Source organism: Macrobrachium nipponense, chromosome 5 (assembly GCF_015104395.2).
Source record: "Macrobrachium nipponense isolate FS-2020 chromosome 5, ASM1510439v2, whole genome shotgun sequence".
Taxonomy (NCBI): domain Eukaryota; kingdom Metazoa; phylum Arthropoda; class Malacostraca; order Decapoda; family Palaemonidae; genus Macrobrachium; species Macrobrachium nipponense.
Genome location: NC_061107.1, coordinates 108,450,357 through 108,472,858, shown reverse-complemented (window position 1 = coordinate 108,472,858; position 22,502 = coordinate 108,450,357). Strand labels below are relative to the sequence as shown.

At 38.3% G+C, this 22,502-nt stretch overlaps 1 protein-coding gene across 2 annotated transcripts in view; it reads right to left on the bottom strand.

Moving 5' to 3' along the window:
- The window catches only part of LOC135215578 (uncharacterized), a 47,997-nt gene that overhangs the window by 11,195 nt on the left and 14,300 nt on the right, over nt 1-22,502 (bottom strand). Inside the window, exon 1 of one of the 2 annotated variants that reach the window (XM_064250441.1) lies at nt 1,519-1,555. The exons of the other annotated variant lie outside the window; for it this stretch is intronic. Within the exon in view, the coding sequence (XP_064106511.1) occupies nt 1,519-1,540 (22 nt within the window). The 5' untranslated portion in view covers nt 1,541-1,555. Of the gene's footprint in view, nt 1-1,518; nt 1,556-22,502 lie in introns of those variants that run through there. 2 annotated transcript variants of the gene reach the window in all.

The following is a 22,502-nucleotide window of genomic DNA, read 5'->3' as shown; positions in this document are numbered from 1 at the left end:
TTAAGGAGTGATGTGGGATATGTTAGTAACTATTGGAAAATGAAATTTTTTTAATAATAAAATCTTAATTTATTATAAAAATGTCATTTTTATATATGTAACTTTCCAAGTACGTAATTAATCTCTTGTTAGGCTTTACAAGTCCACAGGTCTTGACATGAAATCAGGAACAATAAAAATGAAAAGGATCCTTGTGTCTCTAAGTGTGCATTAAGTGGTAGGGACTACATATATGAACTTTGCTTACTCCCTTTAGTGATGCTAAGACTGGTAAAACGAGCGTCTTGATTGTCATATATGTCTAAAACCTTGTTCAGGTGTTCATAAGGTGCTTGAGTGAGACATTAAAATCAAGAGGCCTGAGTTTGTAGGGTGGACAAGATGGCTCAAAACACTTCGAGGTCATGGAGACCTCAACTGAGACAGAGACCCATACCCTTAGGCCATAAGACTTGGGAAAGGGTTAGGTGGTAGCCCTTTATTGCAAAAACACAGACTAACTGCACAACAAATGGTGCTTGTGAATTTTTGGAAACTATACAGTGACTTGTTAATGGTTCAACCTAACCAAATATGACTATACATTTCATCCCATAATGTGTTTGATATTAAGACATGCAGGCGAGGAGAAGGACAGTGCCTGGGTAAGAAGTACATTTTGTAGTAATTTACCTGCACACACAAATGTGCTGAACTTTACAGTGAAAAGCAAAAACCTATAAAATGACATTTTTAATTAATTTGTATTTTTCATAGCTAAAAAACCAGAGGTCTTAACAATAGGATGACTTCCAAGCACCAGCTGGTGACCAGTTAAAACAATCAAAGATTGTAAAGCAAGGAATCTGTGAGATCTGGCAACTTCGCGCGCGTGAGGTGATAGCTGGTCAGAGACCATGCACTGAATCTCGTGACGCTTCAGTTTTTTTCCCCAACCGAGAAGTTATAATAAAAGAGAGAGGCGGCTAGAAGTGGGCAGTAAAACGTTAAGACCTCAGGTTTGTTAGCCATGAAAAATACAAATTGATTAAAAACTTGTCATTTGTTCATATGCAGAACAAACCTTCAGTCTTAACAATAGGATAGACTTAAACTTGGTGGAGTACAAATATTCTAAACCAGCTGGGAGTTAACCCACCTGACCACCCTTTCTACAAGAATGAGTTCTAAAGGTGATTCAATGCCCGTGAGAAGATAGATACACCAATATCTAACAACTTGGCCATCTGGGCTGAAATACAATGATATATGAGCAGATTCATTGCAGGGAACCAAAGAAAACTCAAACTGTTCATATAAACAAACCATATTAGCTACAGGGGTTTATTACCCCTCACTCCCCCTTGAGAGAGAGAGAGAGAGAGAGAGAGAGAGAGAGAGAGAGAGAGAGAGAGAGAGAGAGAGAGAGAGAGAGAGAGAGAGAGGAGTATTTGCTGCTAAATATTGCTACTGAAAAGAGGGTTTCATTATTTCAAAAACATAAAGCAAAACAACTATCCGTATGACTACCTTACTCACCTGTATCAGACCAGTCCAGCATAGGACGTGTCTATTCCTGAACCCGCCTGTAGGAAGAAGAAAGGAACAAAGAGATAGAAAGAGACCAGCCAACTTACTCATAATTTATTCCACACAATCATCATAGGAAAAATACAAAACTGCCCTGTGAAGGGCACTGGGTGAATTACACAACTTGTTAGGCAGCCACCACAGGACCCAAGGAAAATGTGTCCAAAGACTTATGGGCAACATCTATTAGGTAAAATTAAGTGAACGTGGATTGACGCAACCAGGTACCAGCATTCAAAATTCTGACATCATGTGCTCTAGCCTGCACAGACTCAGTGATAGAACTATCAAGAGACGAGTAACCCTGCTTGATTGCCTCCCGTGTCCAGAATGAAATAGTGTTCTTGGAAACTTTTTTTCTGGACCAACCAGTGCTAACAAAAAGTCTACGACACCTAGGTCTTACATGGCGAGCCCTTTTAGAATAGCATCGTAGGGCTCTGACAGGACATAGCTCTTGTGGGTCATTGTCTACAAAGTCATTCAAAGATGGAATGGAAAAAGGCAAATCTGTTGTCATGCACCGAGGGATTCTGGTGTGACGGAGAAATACGACCTTGTGGGGCAGATGGCGAAGCATTCCTCTCAATTGCATGAACACGGACGCTTATGGGTGAGACACGGTCGTGAGAGGCAGGAGGCGATGTACTCTTTTCACTCACAGAAGATGAAACCACAAAGCCCTTGATCCTCCAATGTCTGACACAATGGTGAGGCAATGATGGAGAAGAAGCAAGAGAAGGAGTGAAACTCCCCCCTCTATGAGGTCTCTTAGTACCAGGAGGTGGAGAAGAGACCTTACGTTTACAACTCTTCTTTGTAGAGAAGGCAGAAAACCTCTCTTCCAGAACAGAATCCAACCTCTTGAAGACCACTTGAAACAACTCCTTGGATGGCTCAGCGAGAGAGGACGATGACTTCATATCGGGAAGAGATGACGTCATAGAGATGAGATGATGAGCGGCCACCACATCTGGTTTTATAGGCTGAGAGGATGCTGGGAGTGACGTCATGACATCTCTAAGACCAGCACTAGTCAATGACCTCACTGGCGGAGCGATAAGGCGTGATCCAGTGAGCGTTGGTGAAGACAAGAAAGCTCCACAAGGTGGCAGCACGTGAGAGCCAATTTAAAGGAGTCCTGGGGGAGGTGGGACTGAAACAGGGGCCGGTGGGGGTATTTGCCTCCAAGAAATGCGACAACAGCCCATCCAAGGAAGGTTAACCCCGTAGCCTAAGTGACGCCCAAACAGCCACCATCTTGGATGACTCTGAACATGAAACTAACGGATTAGATGGTGTAGCCTCCTCCCTCTTGGGAAGAGGTTTGGAACCCGAGGGAGAGGGGGCTACATTAAACATAACATCACCCTGTGGCACTCCTGATACTTCCTTCCATTGACGAATCAATGGAAGAAAAGGGAGGCGACACGGGAACACTTGAACTAGCCACAGGGAGAGCGATCGTGGGAACAATCTGAAAAGGAAAGAAACATGGGCACAAAGCAATCGACTTGGAAGGAGAGCAAAAGCGATAGCGTCTACTCTCCAAAGCAGTTAAGGAAAAGACTGAATCGTCACAAGGTCCGATGCGCGGTCTCTGACCAGCTATCACTTCGTATGCTCAGGAGCTGCCAAATCTCACAGATTCCTTGCTTTACAATCTTTAATTATTTTAACCGGTTACCAGCTAGCACTTGGAAGTTATCCTATTGTTAAGACCGAAGGTTTGTTCTGCATATGAACAAATGTAAATTGAATCTTCAATGTGTGTTGATGATTGTCAGCAGGACCTGGTGCTAAAAGATCACTTGAAACATGAGTGGAAAATGTTGAAAGATAAACCAGGTCAGATAATTAATCATATTTCTATAAATGAGAATGAAATTGAAGATGAGGTCATCAGTAAGATAAGAGAGGTATTCAATGCTGATGTACTGAATTCTCATGCTACTGCAGTCAAGACTAATAGTTAAAAGAACAAAGAAAGATTTAGTTGGGGCTTTGGGAAGAATTTAATTTTCTGACAGCATATTTATAGAGAAGAAAGGTTACAAATCTTGAAACAGATGGGGAGGGAGATGTTGATGCTCATAAGCTTGGTAATGTTGACAAAGTAACTATAAAAAATCTTAAGAAGCTAATATCCAAAATTATATGTATTATATCAGGTAAAGAGTGAAAAGATGTCATGAACAACCTGACTGCAAGAAATGAATACCTACACTGTCAACAATATCGAGAGCAAGATTTCAAGTATTTTTGACACAATAGCTGCTAGAAATACTATGCATTACATGTTGGAATGTGATCCATTTACAGGAGACTTAATTCATAAAAATCACATTAAGAGAAAGCTAGAGTAGGTTCTTATTGCATCAATGTCTGGTCACACACACCAATGTCCTGCTATAGTGAGAGAGGCTGAGCCATATCATAGCCAATGTGGTTGTGAATCATATAAGAGAGTACCATAACTCTGGTAAAAATGCTTCAATTTTTAAACATTTCATAAGTCTGACAGGCCCCGCTGCAGCAAGTGCAGATGGACTCACCTACTTGACCCAAGCTTGTTTAGAGGCAACAGGTGACTAGATGCAATCTGTCAAAGCTGAGCTAATTGTTCCAGTCAACTGTGCTGCCTCATCCCTGAACTTGCTGAAAGGAGAGCCTCGGCATGCCCAAGTACTCATCTGCTACTTGGGCTCAAGATCTGACTTATCCGACTTTATCATCATCACCAGATCAGAATAAGGAGAATATAGTCGATCTCAATCTTGGAGCAACTGCCCCTTAGAAGATGCCAGGATCAGCCATTGTCAAGATAACATAATTAAAAGATCCCATGCAAAAGGGCCCAATTAAACACCAGAGTAAACACTCACAATAACACACGAGGGGAAGCTAACAGCCTGAAGAGTGCTAAACTGATAGTGTCCATCATAGATGACGCAAAGGTAGATCTGGGAGTTCTGATGGATGTATCTGGAATGACACATTCTTAAAGTCTATTGAAAGCTGAAGTAATCCTCTCAGACTAAAATGGAACACAGGAGTTACCATTCTAAACAGAGTTAAGCAAACAAACTCATTCAGTGAAAAGAGGTCACAAACTGGTCTCCAACCCCCATTGCCTTTCCCAACATAAAACAATGTCAGCAGAAGCACAGAAGGTTGTCTGTGACTTACAGAATGTCTCTCCAACACAGCCCACAAGAGCCTCAGCAGTGTGGTTGGTATGGTATTAGCGTCCCACCTCGGTGGTCGCGGGTTCGATTCTCGGCCATTCCATTGAGGAGTGAGAGATGTGTATTTCTGGTGATAGAAGTTCACTCTCGACGTGGTTCAGAAGTCACGTAAAGCTGTTGGTCTCGTTGCTGAATAACCACTGATTCCAAGCAACGTAAAAGCACCATACAAACAAACAAACAAACAACACGGCTCATAGATCTCTTAAAGAGCTCAAGATTTAGACAATCCTGTAGCATAACCTGGGAACAGGATCAGTTGGTGAGAAAGTGGAGGTCCTTGAAAGGTAGTCTGTAACTATCCTGAAGGAAACAAGGCTACCCAGGGCTCTGCCCTCTGTTGCTGTTGATTGACATCCTTCAACTCACTGCAAGAGAAAGAGGATGCCAATTTCAGTGTCCTCTTCCATTCTTCCTTGACTTCGTTCTGGGGTGCAGCCTGAGAGGAAGACTGGAAGGTCCAGGAAGAATCCTGACCCTTCCCTGGACGAGGTCTAGCTTTTTGCCATTCCTATGTCCATTACGGCATATAGACAAACCAAAAGGCTTGCCCGCAGTCCTCTTTATAATTTCAAAAAAACTTTTGAAGGAAACTGCACTGCAGATAATGGAGTCTTCTTTACAGAGTACAATCATAACATTAATCTCACTGGTAACTACTCACCCCTATGCACAAACAATGCCCTACAAAAATGTGTGCACATACAAGTGCGCATATATATATATATATATATATATATATATATATATATATATATATATATATATATTGTCGATATGAGGATAAAGCATTAAAAAGTACATTAGGAGTCAGATAGCATGATAGAGTTAGAAACGAAACCACAAAGGAAATTAAGGTTGTTTCGTATGTAGCCTAGATAATGATGAAAGGAAATAGAGAGAAAGCCTGGACATTACCAGCTGGGATTTATACGTATGTATATATATATCATATAATATATATATATATATATATATATAGATATATCTATATATATATTATAGTATATATATAATAACCAGCTGATATCACTACTATTCTCCTAGGGAATGTAGAAGGTAAATAATGTCCAGGCTTTCTCCATCTCCTTTCATCATTATCTAAGCTGCATACGAAACTTCCTTAATTTCCGTTATGGTATTGTTTCTAACTCCATTATGCTACTTGCATCCTTATGTACTTTTTAATGTTTTATCTTCATATCGACACAATCTTTTGTTTTCAGTCACCCCATGAAGCCTGTCTGTATGAGCAAATGGTCTACAGATCATCCTAGACTTAGTACTATTAATTTCGTATGCATTTTCGATCTACCGTATTTTATTTCCAAAACTAACACAGCCAGCTAATACTTGAAAGATTAAACCAAATCTTAGTCCAATATTTCATCAATTCGTGCATACAGAATGTGTCCTAAATTACTTTTGTTTTCTTAGATCTATTTTCTCTCTCATCGGTCTAGATGTAATATTATGTTAACCGAGAGTTGAAAATCTGAAAAGGGCCATACAAGAAAACTGGACTGCGCGCGAGCGAGCGAGCACGCATATACGCACGCACGTAACACACACACACACACACATTTAACCAAATGGAAAATAACACCGATACATCTGAATTCCGGAGAAGTCAATTGAAAACAGTCATGAATTTCCTCTTCGCTTAAAGACTTGGAGAGCAGAAGATCCCACAACTGCACTGGGCGCAATATTTCACATTTTTACGCAGAAAAAAAAAAGCAGCAGAAAAAGGACTGACTCGAAAATAACACTGCGGCAGGCTAACCTATACAAAAAATATAGTGCAGCGGGCAAAAATGGCTACGTCATGATTGTTAGGCTTAAGATAAATTAGCAATGGTCTAATATTACAACATTTAAATTAAAATACAAAAACCTATAAACATGAGCCGAAAGTTACTAAATACGAATCGCAATATGGTCAAGGCTACGGCAAAACTGAAAATTCTGCTACAATGTGAGAACTACATAAGAATAACAAGAAGGGAAAACTACAAAATCAACCGAAGCAGGTATGGTCCATACAGTAATTATTTACTGCAGAGGCGGGAGGGGGGGGGGGGGGGTTAAATTTAGGAGGGTCGGGGACGCTTGCCTTCCCCGATTTTGATGAAGTAAAAACCAGGGTATATCATAAAAAAAAACAGGATATAAAGACTATGAAAGTAAAGGAACACAGTCGATAAAATGACAATCTGCAAAAAGATACATTCCACCTCTTATTTAGCAACGGGCAATGAAGAATTAGCTTTATTCCTAGCAAGCGATGAAAATACGAAATGGTTGGTCTCATCAAACTGAGCACGATTTGACGTTCATATAATTGTGATTTATACGTAAGCTAGATATTACATCAATTTTGTACTGCATGCCAGGGGCAATGTCTTGCTTTTTCAATAGGCCTAATGTCAGGCCCGTAGTACCCAGTTTTTTTTTCTTTCTTTTTTTTTGTATGGGAGGGTTTTTTCCCCCAAACCTGGACCTTTTCTTCTATGCTAAAAAACAACGAAACACTAAAGCTCATGTGAAAACAGATGCGAGCTCTGGCCGTCTTGGGTGAGGCCTACATGTCGTCAAATTTCTCAGCCCAGGTCATCGTTTCTCTAAAACGATAGCCTCTGAAATAATTTACAAATATGGTGGTCTATATCACATAATTCCTAATATCATTCGTGTATTTCCTACTACTAAAGAAAGATAATGTTTAATAACAAAATTTATATATAAATACATTTGCCAAAAAAATTATAATTTTTTTTACTGTGTAATTACAGTTCAATGAAAAGGATAGTCACAGAAAATATGGACTTCCAGAACAGAAATTGGGGGTGGGACCGTGGGGGGTTATTCGATAAGTTTAAAAGAGTCTAAGGTAAGCTATAACTCTTGGAAATTAGACATTCCAACAGGAAAACAAATACTTAACGATATTTACTCAAACAACAATAAGCGAGTTAAGATCCCAATGAATTCAGTCATACATTTCACCGAATAAAAAAAACCCGATGCGTCTATCCGCGGTAGCAATGAGGTCCTCAACCTCCGCCGAAATCGCGTTGGAGTTCCCGCACCATTGCCAAGTGTCTTACTCTGCAAGCAAAGTACTGCAATCTCAAATAAAAATAACGATAATCCATGTATATAACGTCTGTTCCTAAATAAACAAAATATTCTGATCAGCCTATACAACGGGATATACATATAATATACACCGAGAACATAATCATGTACGGTTTTTCCTGCTGAATTACTGATTTGACAATTTCACCGTAGCTTTATCGCAGCTTATTACAGTCTTTCTTCCATGCACTGCTACAGTATTTCCTTATCGCAATCCCATAAAATTAATTACCGATTTAAGCAGTAACACACGAAAATTTAAAACCCTACAACTTGCCTTGGAATTTACTTCCGCTTAGGCTTACTTCCTACTGGGTTAAAAGTCCTACTTGAATAACACCATTCCCCTCCACTAACCAAACGTGCTAACCGTAACTTAATAGCAAGTAAGAATTGTTAGATTTCTGAATAAAACTTCGTAACAGTTAAAATATTCAGTACTTACACCAGCAACGTAAGCAACGCGAAACCAGTCAGAAACACCTGTTAAAAACCAGTCAATTAAACGGGGTCAATTACCGAGCTGCTTATTATCTCGTTCCTTCAATAACAGGACCCTGAAAACGTCCGTGTTACCACCCAAGATAAAGTCAACTTCGGACGGAAACAATGAAACTGATGTAGCGCTGTAAAATGTCACTGGGGGCACTTTTTCTAATAATAAACTCAGTCAAAGTCTCGCCCACGACCCCTCTACGGCAACCTGAGCCCATCTCACATTCTCCGGATGCTGCCACAGGTGACTTAACGCGGATCAATCAAAATTTAGTTCCTCAAAAACCTTTTGTTCAGCGATACTCAACAGATCAACGCAATAAACACAGAGGAAACGAACCGGGTTCTAATGTTTGATTATCGGGGAATTTCAACAGGTCCTCGAGGGAATATAGGAATAAATATAATTGTTGGCAACTCGCATCAACAGTTGGTGTCACGCCCACCCCCACTCCCTTTAAACCTGAACGATTGTTTTAACAAACGAAAACACTCGAACTTTCGGTAGAATACAATACTTTAATTCAATCAGCACCACATATCTATAACAGAAGATGGATAACCCCCTTCGACTAACTTTTTTTGCTGCAAATCTGCTGAACACTACTCTCCCTCGCTCACTGCGGTGTTTATTTGCGCTACTCGTTCATTGGTTCAGGCTTTCGGACCGATGAGATGGTTCTTTATTCGAATGCTATTTTATCTTATTAACTTACGGCTTACAATGCTCTATCTTGTTTAATATATGCAATTTGGTGAGGAAAAATAAAGCTTCTGACATATAGTTGGTCAAGTTTTCTCATAACTTTGCTTAACTTCAAGTTTAACCCCTGAGCCTTATACGTAGTGATCATAGACCTCGCAAAGCCAAGAACCGTTGTCAACGAGTTTCATGTGTGACGTCATGCATTAACATTGACGGTTCGACTATGTATTATTACATACAAACGATTGGCATGCAGGGTGTGGGGAAGCAAAACATTCCCATTTTACCGTCTCTGATATCCATGTTATGTGGGTCATTAAGAGTTAAGGATTTTCTGTGAAAGGTCGTAGACCCCTTGCCTCTTTCTTTTTCTCTATCACATAAGACTCTTACTCTCCTAGTTAGAAGCCTGCTATAAAACTTAATGGACATCAGGTCTATTTAATATGAATATGAGATCATTTCTGAGCAATAATTACGGAATAAACAAATATACTGAAAAGAGAATCTGGACACATTTACTCACGTACCAGATGACTAGACTGGTCAGTAAGATGACATCATGATTACTTTTATCTTTACGCCTGCAGCCTTGTTGCACGTCGAGGATTCTTCTGCCATTCGCTGAATGTTCTACCTGTGGGCCCAGGTAGAACATTCAGAACTCATTATATTGAAACGAGAAGTTTCACAAGGGAATAAATGGCAGGTTACTAGCTCAATTAAAATTAATATAGATCATTTGAATTCTTTTTTCGTACAAAATTTCTCCCATTAAAAAATACTCGCTTGGTGGCTTGACACAAGGTGTCATAATATGGGCAAAATATGACACACTACGACAACAAATGGTCTGATTGTACTCTCTCTCTCTCTCTCTCTCTCTCGACTGGAACAGCAAGTTACCACGAGGTTTTCTTGATTTTGTTACAAGAATCAGTTTGATACATCAGGCAAAATAAGCAGGTGATGAACAGCATTAATATGTTATAATTTTACAGTTCTTGAGGAGCGACGAGAGATGGAAAATGAAGGTGAGGAAAACAAGGTAACTGAACAACTCTAAACCTGAAGCTGCCTGATAGATAGACTGATCATCTACTCTACGCCAAAAGTCAGATTGATAAATCGAACCAAAAATCCAAGTTCTCTTATGTGGTTAACATACCCATTTCATGGGAAAGATACATGGAACTGATATATTCGACCTTATATATATATACTCCTGAAAAATATCTAGGTAAACAAACTCATCTGAAATCGTAAACGAAACTGAGAACATTTCTTCAAAGGCCTCGTGTCTTCAACGCTTAAGCCTTTCATTGTTGGTTGAAATTAGGAGAGCAGAGCTGATGTTGCATGACAAAGAATTAAAGGAAGATAAAAAGGGGAACTGCGCAGCATGGGTGATGAGCTTTTTCGTGAGATACCTATGTGAAGTGGGTATTGCTCTTCGAAAAACATACACCATTACGCCTGAATACTTCAAACACGAACATGGTGATGGCTTCACACCGAGGCTGTTCTCCCCATTCTAAATAAATGACTTCAAGCTGTTGACATTATAGCCAACATGCCGCTAAGAATTTGGCATACCTTCAACCACTTAGCACCTGAGTTAAAAAAAAAAAATAAAGTCCATTCTCATATGCTAAACATTACAATGCAATATCCTTTCCCGTCATTTCGGTGAAAGCCTTTTGAAATGCTTGGCAGTTCAGTTTTTCGTCACCGAAAACGTTTAGTGTCATGTATTCAGAGACTGACACTGATTACATTCTGTCTTGGTCGAGGTTTTCGCCGTTTCTTCAAAGTCGTTGCTTCAAATGTTCATTGCCGTTTCTTTTTTAAGGGGAATTTCTTTTCTGTTGTTCTCGAAAGAGCCAATTTGTTGCTGATGCCTTTCACATTATCATTATTATCGCTTTTGCTTTTACAATGAGAAGCCAATATCTCAATATCTTGAGAGGTGTGGCTTCACATCCGCTGTTATCACTTGCACCGGAAAATTATCATTATGAAAATAAAAGTCTCTCTCTCTCTCTCTCTTCCATTACATACCGAACACAAACGCAAAACACACATACACACATTAAGTAAAAAGAATGGGGGAAGGTAACTTTGTAAAAGGTTTACAATTCACAACAGAACTGGTAGGAGATTCGAAGACCTAGAAACTGTTAGGGAGAAGGAGTGAAAGCGATAAAGGAATCAAAAGAGTGAACGATGGATGGAAGTGAATGGTGATTATGGTGCAGTGTGTTTAGGGGAGACTGATGCACTATTGGTGAGCCTTCTGAGTAGTTATACAGGGCGGCTAATGGTATGTCAGTTTTCTATATAGGCTGTTCATCCACAACTCGGCAGATAAGTGTTGAAGTGATCGCTTTTTTTCCTTTGGAGGCATCCCTTGAATTTCCTTGCAGACGCCTTCATGTTGAAAATGAATTTACACTTACAAACTTGTGTACACCTAGTATACCTAAATACATTCAATACATAATACATAATGCCTGAAAGAGCAAAATGGGTTACGAGCGCTGCCGGACAGGCGAGAACAAAGATTATGTATATCTATGGGCGAGAAGAACGCCTACAAACCAACATAAGCACTGACGGTTGGGAAAATGATTCACACCTGAGAGGAGGAAGAGGAGCTGTGTCCTGATTAGCGACAGAGCACAAGTGTTACATTTGCGAAGAGCAATAGTCATTAGGAACAGCGTCAAAAATTTAAAATCCTGATTTTGAACCAGACAATGCAACCAGAAAAAAAAAGAATATAACTACAGTGAAAAATACACCACAAAACCAGTTTCTCATACTTGTAATAATAATTTGAAAGATATTCTCCATTTGCATATAATATGTGTGTGCGTTTGTATGTCTCTATGTATATATCACACCCTATGTCAACCATTTAATAAAATACATAAAAAATATATAAGACATGCACCACAGGTGGACAGTTCAGTTTTCGTTTACGTTAGCAAGAGCGATAATGCCATCAGGTGGACAGGTGCTCACTAGCTATTGAGTGGAGGGCTCTTCTCTTTTCCTTACAGGTGTGAATAATTTTTCCAACAGTGTATATTCGTTTGTAAGGTGACCCTGGCTTATGTAACGAAAACTTCCATTAATATATATATATATATATATATATATATATATATAATAAATATATATATATATATATATATATATATATATATATATAATATATATGTGTGTGTGTGTGTGTGTGTGTGTGTGTGTCTGTGTGTGTTTATGCTGTATGTTAACAACAACGGAGAAGTTGAAACAAAAATGTCATACTGAAGAGAGTATAACAATCGAAATCTAAACAGTCTCCAAATGCAACAGATATTCTGGATTGTAAAAGCCATCATGTAATAAGCCCTCTTTCTTAACAGACTTTTTAAGACCAGTACAAATTATGTCATAAAAAAACGTCATTACTATCATCGTAAGGATGCCAATACTCATGCCAGATTTCGCCTACGTAATCGCAGCCGTGTCATGCCATACCCAAGATCAAGGAAGACCCACAGACTTGTCGGGGTTCAGTCCCCGGACCCACACGGACACTCCATATTGGGCAATGAATGAGGAGGCGTTTGTCTGGTCATATATGTTTCGGTGAACCTCCAGGGGAAATTCTTTGAGCATCCTCCCGCAATGCTTTTGCCTTGGTGGTAAATGGCAACTCTCCTCATCGAGAGTACAATTTCTCCCCTCTCCTTTTAATGAAACAGGATCCAGTTTAGTCTTGTCTTGAATAAATATACGGGCTCTTGTTTCTTGGGCAAACCATAGGATGATTTTCCACTCAATTTCTCATGGGAAAACTTTCATAGGACCCAAAGAAATGGCCACCGCTCACCATACTCCGTTAGGCTGGTCGATTCTAAGTATTAAAAAAAAAAAATAAAAACTCGAGATTGTAAAGTTTTTACAGACGTTCAGCTTCCTCACAACTCAAAAGTATCTTTAAGCATTAGTTTAGGCCGATTTTTCTTTAAAAACCCCATATTCTATACATTTAGAAAATATACATTTATATGATCCAAGTTAGTAAAATACTGCTTTTCTCATTAAGTATAATCTCATCCAGTATAAGTTATCAAAGCAGCAATAATCTATTAGCAAGTACACTGTACACCTGCTCTACGGGTATGCGTAGTATATATATATTATATATTTATATATATAAATATAATATTATATATATATTTAAAAATACACACAAAATGCAATATAAAATACATAAATACATAGTGTGCATACACTATAAAACTGCACATTTGAAATGTCACACCTCAACAGTAATAACAAGTAATGGTACTTAGAAGTGAAAAGCTGGAGGAAACATAAATGGAGGAAAAATTGAAGAAAGCTTACAATTTTTGGAGCGGTAAATAAATACGAAAATGATCTTTTTATATATAGATTCTGTAAACCAGTCGATTATGAATTCAACAGAGCTCAAATGGCAACGCTATATGAAGTGTCTATATTATGATAGATGTAACTTGGTTGTGGTTATTTGTAAACATCTGCGTTATTTCTTAGATACGTACATTTTCAGGAGGCATCCTACTATATATACCCTCGACACAAGTCATAAACCCCTCTCAGATCTGTACTGCATCACGCACAATTTTTTCACGCGCTCATCAAACACTTATTACTTGAGATAGGCAGGTTACCTAGAACCATTTAGTACAGTATTATGTTACAAGACCCGCTGGACGTTTACAAGATGATATCTACTGGTGAAAATATTCGATTCATATACGAGCAACAAGTTCATCCTTTAAATGCACGAGGAAATGTTTTGAGGAAACCACTGAAAGTAATTTTGAGGATGGAAGAAATGGAGAACTAAAATCACGCAACAGCACGAAAACATGAATTACGACGAAAACAAAATAAAAATTATTAAAAAGTAGTAGGAATGGCAAAGACATTTAGAGTAAAATAGAGAAATAAACCTGAAACTTGAGACTAAAGTTGACCTGGAATTCGCAGTGTAACTCACTCGACAGCATAATCATGTTGTTGGCATTGTCCGAAGTTTCTTTGGTAGTTCAATCCATGATCCCTGAATCTATCAGGCATGAGTCCAAGTACAAGTAATTATACTTGGACTTGGCCTTAAGTACGAAATTTTGGGTACTTGTACTTGAGATTTTAAAATTCAATGTACTTGTACTTGACCAAAAAGTACTTGAAAAATCAAGTACTTTTAAGTACTATTTTAAGGTACATTACATACTTAGTAGGCTGTATTGCGTAACTAATCATATAACAAAAACTACACTATTAGTGACAATAACTTGACTATAATACGTGGATTTTGTTATATTATCCCTTGTTCATTAAACCCTATGAATATTGATTCACCTCTTATACTGTGAGAACCTCTCGGGTACATCCTTTTGGGAGGCTTCTCTTTATAAAGACAGCTATAATCTTGCACCAAATTTTCTCTCCATTAGATATTCGAACGCGGATTTTTATTAGATATTTACTACTAATTTTTAATTAAACATATCACTAATAATAATAGAACATCCTCTGAAATGTATTTGTACTTGTACTTAAATAGTACATTGCCAAGTACTTGGACTTAGGCTTTAAGTCTCAGGCAAATCTTCTGTACTTGTACTTGCTCTTTTTCTCAGTACTTGTACTTGTCCCCAAGTACTGTCTCATGTACTTGGAACCATGTCTGCCTTGAATGACCCACATAATCATCCTACACAGTACAGTAACATTACTTACAATTCAAGAAAAATTCTACTATCAGCATATCCCTAACTTGTTTTGCATTTCACTAGAGTCTTATGAGAAAAATCCACACAGGTTCAGCTTGGTGGCCAATATAAATCTACCCATTACCTCTGTATAGTACTATAAGATGAAGCTGGTGACCTTCCGATAAGGCTTCTGAGTGTGTGTGTGTGTGTGTGTGTATTTAAGGGGAGGAAGAATGATGTACACAGAGTGGACAACATGCATTTTCTATTCAATAACCATTAGCAGATAGGAACCTTCTTACTCTTGTAAAATGGTCTTCCTACGTCGATCTGATAAAAATGTAAACTAGGAGAGCAAAGGGTTTGGAAGTAACATTTTCAACACCAGATACATTTAGTACTCATAAATATCCTCAGTGGGGTTGCCACTGAGTGCAAACATACGACCATCTTCATTAAAATGAGAAATATGAGGAAATAAGATATCGCCGGCAGGAAAAATATAAATGTGGATTTTTGAGTTTAGCGTGCCTATATTAATATGTATGTTTTTCCTAAAACATGCAAGCACTCACTCAGATACACGAGAGAGGAGAGAGAGAGAAGAGAGAGAGAGAGAGAGTACATCTTCGGTACACGCGAGTGAGTGTGTACGTCGGAAAGGCCTTATGTGACGTTAACATGCTCGCCCTTGTATCATTTATAGAGGTGACTCTGTTCTATAAGCATTTGAATTTTTTTTTATTCAATATTTATGGGAAATTACATAATAGTCTTTGCACCTATATCCTCTTCACACAGATATATATATATATATATATATATATATATATATATATATATATATATATATATACATATACATAATGTGTGAGCGCGTGTGTGTACACTCCTTAAAGACTGGGAGGGTCTTTTATAGTATATAAGTAACAAATGTTTAGGTAGAGAGACACCGGATGGGTTATAACAAAATGCAAAATGCTAAGAGTAAGGTTAGTTACACTGTACATGTTAAACCAAGTGGCATGCATACGCAACACAAACATACGTATATATATACATATATTATATTTATATACACACATATATACATTTATACACACGTACACAATATATATATATATATATATATATATATATATATATATATATATATATATATATATATATATATATATCCATTAAGTATTAGTAGTGCTCAAGGAGTGCAACTTGTTCATTGCTGGAAGACGATAGGTTTTTTTTTGTCTGAGGTGTTCCTCTTCTAAACCGGCAAGTATCATATCACCCTTAATGGAACCTTTCCCTTACACTTTTATTCAAGCTCTAAGAGGAGCGGTAGGTGCTAAGTTAGGAGCTATCTAGTGACAATGATCTTTTTGGTAGAGCAACCTTCTTCAGCCAGATTATTCAGACAGCCAAAGATCGAGGCTTTAAAGATTCGCGCTTTTATTTAGCTTGTCCAAAGGCTCATCCTCTGTCCCTTGTCTTTCGAGGGGAACGGGTGTTTCTTAGAATTTAACTAACCTAAACAAGAATGTACATTTATACTACACTATTTGTTTGACTGGCTAAACCATTTTCCTACGTCTTTTAAAGGAAAATACAGAGTATTTTAGCAAGACATTCCTAATGTATTCTAAAGGTGCGTCCACACGGTCGAACAATGTCAGATGGACAAACATTGTTACCAATTAACAGTCGTCTGCCGGTCCTCTGCCTTTGAGCAGATACACACAGTGGTCTACAACCTTATCTGGTACCTTAGAGATCGCTACGATAAATGTCACCTCATTCTGTCCTTAGCCGATGCTTGCCGTCTAGATCCTCATGCCAAAGGACAAGAAGAAATGAACACACCAAAACTGATTATAGTTCTTTTTTCGAAAGCCAAAGCTTAATTTCATCTCAACTATGAATTTTAGTAAATGAATATCCATTTCATTCTCTCTTTTCACAGTTCTTATCCAAGATACCTATATACATAGACACACACACACACACACATATATACATACATATATATATATATATATATATATATATATATATATATAATATTAAACTGGGATAGTAATGAGAAACAAGAGAGACTAATGAAGAAAGGAAAAGTGTTTGTAAGGAGAGAAAGTTGAAACGCTAAATGGAAACCAGGAAGAAGAAAGCTGCAATGAAAACTTATTTTCGACGGTGAGAGAACAGAAGTGGTTGATTCACACAGGTATGTCGGAGTAAATATAATGGACTCGGGTAGGAAGAGAGAAGAGGTGAATCACATAAATGACTGAGGGAAAACATTTGAAAGATAAGAGGGGTGTCCATCAGGGATGCCAAAGTTGAAGTTTTTGAACGGGGCGAGTGATGGTCCTTTGCGTGGGTGGAGTGTGGATGTTATAAAAGGGAGTAGCAGAGGAAAATGGCTGGAAGCTGTTAAAATGAACATCGTCTGCACAGTATACAGTTGGGGATGTCTGACTGAAAGGGCGACGACTGTGGAGGATATGGAGAGGTGGAAAGAAAGGCTACGGATCAGCACTTTGAAGAAATTCTGCGATAGGCCATAAAATGGATGCTGTGCAATGACTAAAGTATTGCAAGTTACATTATCCTAGATTAACCTTTTAAAAAGTTAATGTGGAAAGACTAACACTATTTATTTCTGTAGCCACACTTCTGGTTGGTAATTTAAATATATATATATATATATATATATATATATATATATATATATATATATATATATAGTATGTATATATATATATATATATATATATATATATATATATATATTATATATATATACATATCCATATATATATATATATATATATATATATATATATATATATATATATATATAGTTGTAAATTTTATTCTTTCAGACTATTTCCTTCTTTACACCCACCTCTTGATTATAAGTGGAGCGTGAGTAAGAAATACTTTAAATCCTTCAACAAAAAGAATAAGTACCGTAACCAGCCCTCCCTCACCACCCTCTCTCTCCACAATGTCTTGGCTACTTCCCAACCTCTTGACACCTGTTGAACTGCTTTAGCCCCAAGTCTATCTCTTGATTTTTTCAACTGATAGTGAAGTGAACGTTGAAGTTTACATACTTTGACATTGTTTGTTTCCTTACCGGTTTCCCATAAACATTTGTACTCACTGATCGTTGCGGGTCAATCGATTCTTCCGTGGTTTGGTGTAACTTTTCATTTTATCTTTTCTAATTCCCAGACGCTTAATTTAAGCACGGCAGAACTTTACAATGAGTATTTAGTTTGGCCCAGGAACTAACGCTAATCTTTAATCATCCCGGGTTCGAAGACCCTCAAGGAAAGTAGGATTTCTTCTCTAGTTTCGTTTTGAATAACAAAGCATCCAGGGGAAGTTGTATCAACAATATCAGGACATACCTTAGCTCAGCGGTCGTTGTGGTTAAGGAAATTCGTGAATGTCACCAGTAAACTTTGATCTATAGCACTAACCTCAGACTTCAAACCATCAAGGCTCAAAATTTTCACCTGGGGAGAATTTCTTCAGTCATTCCCTTATGAAATCCAAGACTTTCACAGGAATGTGAATCCAAAAACATAAGGAACCAAGGAAGTTACGAAGTCATTGTTCTATGACACTACATTAGATTGGGGAAGGTGCCTAGCAGGTTCTACATAAAAGAACGCGTGAAATACTCGACTTCTTGTGCAACGTCCGACAGCAAGGTGATTAGGAAAACATAGAAAAATATGCATAGCAAGCATGCTTTGATGATGCCAAATTTAACAGTTCATGTTTTCACACCTGTTAGTTGATCTCAGTGCTCTCCATCATTGCTTGGAACACCTAGGGCCTTGGAGGCTGTGAAATTTGACTTCATTTGGTAAACATTTGGTTTGTTTGCTTCATATATTAATTGGGATTCATAAGAACGTAAAGTTGGCGTAACTGAGAAGAAGTTTTTAAATTTGATGAAATCTTAAGATATCGTGGGTATTCTTACCCTATTTTGTTGACTGGCTTAACCATTTCCTACGTCTTTTAAAGGAAATACAGAGTATTTTAGCCAGATCATTCCTAATGTATTCTGAAGGTGCGTCCACACGGTCGAACAATGTCCGATGGACAAACATTGTTACCAATTAACAGTTGTCTGCCGGTCTTTGCCTTGTGAGCAGAGTAAAAACAGTGGTCTACAACCTCATCTGGTAGCACTGCTTGTTGCCAGATCTACTTCCATCGTTTCAACGTTTATGACGTCATCTTGCTTCGCCTGTGATACGGTAACAATGTTTGTCCGTCGGACATTGTTCGACCGTGCGGACCCAACTTTATAAGAACACGGGGTCATTGTGTGACAATTGTGTGTCTGTGAAACAATTCCTCCAGAGATGGCAACTTCCTTTCTGACCTTTGATCCCTTTTAAGTATGACCTTGACTCTTGATCCCCATAAAAAAAATATGTTGAATTTCCATCACCCACACAAAGTGCTTTCAAAACGAATCTTAGTAGACCAATGGATATAGTAGAGGGGGCTGGACAGACACACAGACAAACAAACAATTACTTGATGCTCCCGATGGCAAAACAGGGTGATATACAAACATTTCCATTTAGTCGAAGAGATTACAGACATTACTTGTTTGCTTAGTCTATCTTTTTCTCTTGCTCATTATCTTCCTCATTTACTTTCGATTTCTTGCTTACTCTCTTCGTCTCTATCCCACTCGTCCCTTCCAATTCTCCTTTGCTTTCTTTATCTTGCTCTCTTGCTTGTTTGTCTTATCTCATGAGAACAGAGTATTTGGAGAAGAAGAGAGAAAGAGAGAAAGAGAGAGAGAGAGAGAGAGAGAGAGAGAGAGAGAGAGAGAGAGAGAGAGAGAGAGAGAGAGAGGCGAGCAGAAATCATGAAGTCAAATATCTGACCTTCTTTATTTCAGATCTCCCAGAGTACACTAAAAGACCATCTGTCCTAGGTATTAAAAGAGAGAGAGAGAGAGAGAAAAGAGGAGAGGGAGAGGAGAGACGAGAGAGAGAGAGAGAGAGAGAGAGAGAGAGAGAGAGAGAGAATAAATCTTGTAAGGTTGGAACAGATCAAATTCTTTCGCTTGATGAATGACAACACTAGCACGTAGCTGAATGCAAGAAAATAAGATTCTAGAAATAAAAATAACCACATCTGTTATATAAATGGGAAAAGGCGTCTGTTTGTAGCTATAGTATATTCACATCAACCGTGCATTTGATGTCTAGGACTGTCCCTTACGACGCTCCCAATAGGTTGTTGCTAATTCAATCACAGGGCTCGAAACTCCCTGTCTCTCTCTCGAGTTCACATAGGCAGGATGTATGTTCCACCTCTCTTTAGAGATACGTCTTTCAAAAGTATACTTCAGGAGAGGTGGACCATGCACCCTGCCTGTGTGAACTCTCTCGAGAGACTAAGAGTTTCGAGCCCTGTGATTGGCTTATCAAGAGCCAATCAGGAGCGTCGTAAGGGACTGGCCTAGACACCAAATGCACGGTTGATGTGAATCTACTATAGTAACCTATGATACAGCCCCACTGAAATTTGTAAGGTATTCTTCAAGGCACGTTACTCGTGCCTTTTGGGCTAAAAATACGACAGCAATGAAGGCCGCAGTTTTATTACTCTTGGACACGGCAGTAAAGCCTGGAGGGAAGGGAGGAGATCGGACTGGAACTATTCAAAATGACTTACTTGGAGCGACTGCCCAGTCAAACATACAAGTTCTATTCTATCGGTTTTTAATTCTTCGTCATTTTAGGCTGGCAACATCCTGTCGTCTCAAAAGGAGACTTCACTAAGACGTCCAGGGGAAAGAATTAAGGTGAAACAGAGAGCGCTGAAATTAGAATATGAAATCTTGGCCAAAAGGCCAATATATGGAACCTACGAGGTCATTCAGCGCTGAAAGGGAAATTGAGAGTAAAAGTGGTTTTAACGGTGTAACAGGAAGAAAACATGCAGTTGCACTGAGCAACAATTGTTAAAAGAGGGTGGAAAGTAAGAAGGAAAGAAAGTGTGAACGGAGGAACGAAAGGGGTTGCAGCTAGATATACAGAAGGGAGGCTGCGAAGACCCCTATATACTAAGTCATGCCTATCACCTCGTGGGGTGCACTGATGACACTAAACCCCTCCGGGAGAAAGAGGAGAGACAGAAGGTTTCTTTCAAAATAAGAGGCACGCGTGATTAAGTGAAAACAGATAAGTTATCTTCATTGCGTGCAGGAAGATCCTATCTCCGTTTTTCGAGTCTCAGGATAAACTTTGCAAAAAGGCGCACGACGTCATTTTTCACAATGCGGTAAAGTTCAAGGCTGAGGGCCAATAGTAATGTGATCGTGAATGCAAAGTTCATCTGTCGAGTTTCTCTTTCGTGTTATTGCAATTTTTTCCTTACTTTTTTCAAAAAACATAAAGCCAGCAAGAAATTTATTTTTTCAAGAATTATCATTCCTCTGACTTCTTTTCATGCTTGAATTACGAAATCAAACTTAGTTATGAACACTACAAAATCTAACTCACAGTACGAGTAATGCCAAGTGGTTTACAAAAGAAGAAAAAATGAGAAAAAATAATAATAAAGGAAAATAAACAGACACACAAAGAAAATAAATTCAGTACAAAAGAAAAATTCTTAATCGGTAATCATAATTTACAAAAAAAGTTACAAATAAAGTAGTAGTATATTAACATTAAAAAGATTAAGGAAAGCGCCTCATGGGTAAAAACGAAACATCAGTATCTGTAAAACCACTTGTTTTAAAACTTTGAACACATTTGAAATTAATTCGTTGTAGTATTGTAACATGTGGTTTGCCCATATATAGTCACGAGTGCCCATGAAACCTCCTATTTGTATACCTCTTCCCAAGCATTCTCGTGACAACCCCCCCTAGACCGAGTCGGTGGCGTTGCTTTGTTGCCACCCTAATATAAAAAGCAATGACTTGAACTTGTGTGTGTCTTTCCCCTTCAAAGCTGAAACACACGAAATCTCTCGAAATGTTCGTGTTTTATCATTCTTTCCCATCAGAGTCTATAAAACGAAAACCGATTTCGCACAAAAAGATTTTGTCTTTCTCGGGGAGGATGCTCTTTACTCTTGAAGTTAGGACGAAAAATCGAAAAGCTTTTGAAAAATAGTCCATTGTTGTCTCGCATTGCTTCAAGCAAAAAGATTGTTTTATGTGCTCCCGTCACGTTTTGGGGTATAGAATAAAAAAAGGAATGGCGTTTTTTCACTCTGAGAATGTCGGCTGTCTGAAAAATGCTCGAAAGACTTCTTGCATAATACTCGACACAATATATATCTGTCTGTGATACATTCATAGTAAAAAGAATTTGCTAGTCTCCCTGTCTATTCGTCTGTCTCTCTAACACAAACACACACGCATCTACTATATACAAGTGCGTGAGCGCGCTTGTGTTTATAATTAATACCATATGCGTGTAACATTATTCTATAGAGTTAAAAGACGATTTCAAATATTTCTTGTTCTGGGTATATCCTTATTAGGATGAGGGTATTTACGACTCGGTTATGTCACATAAA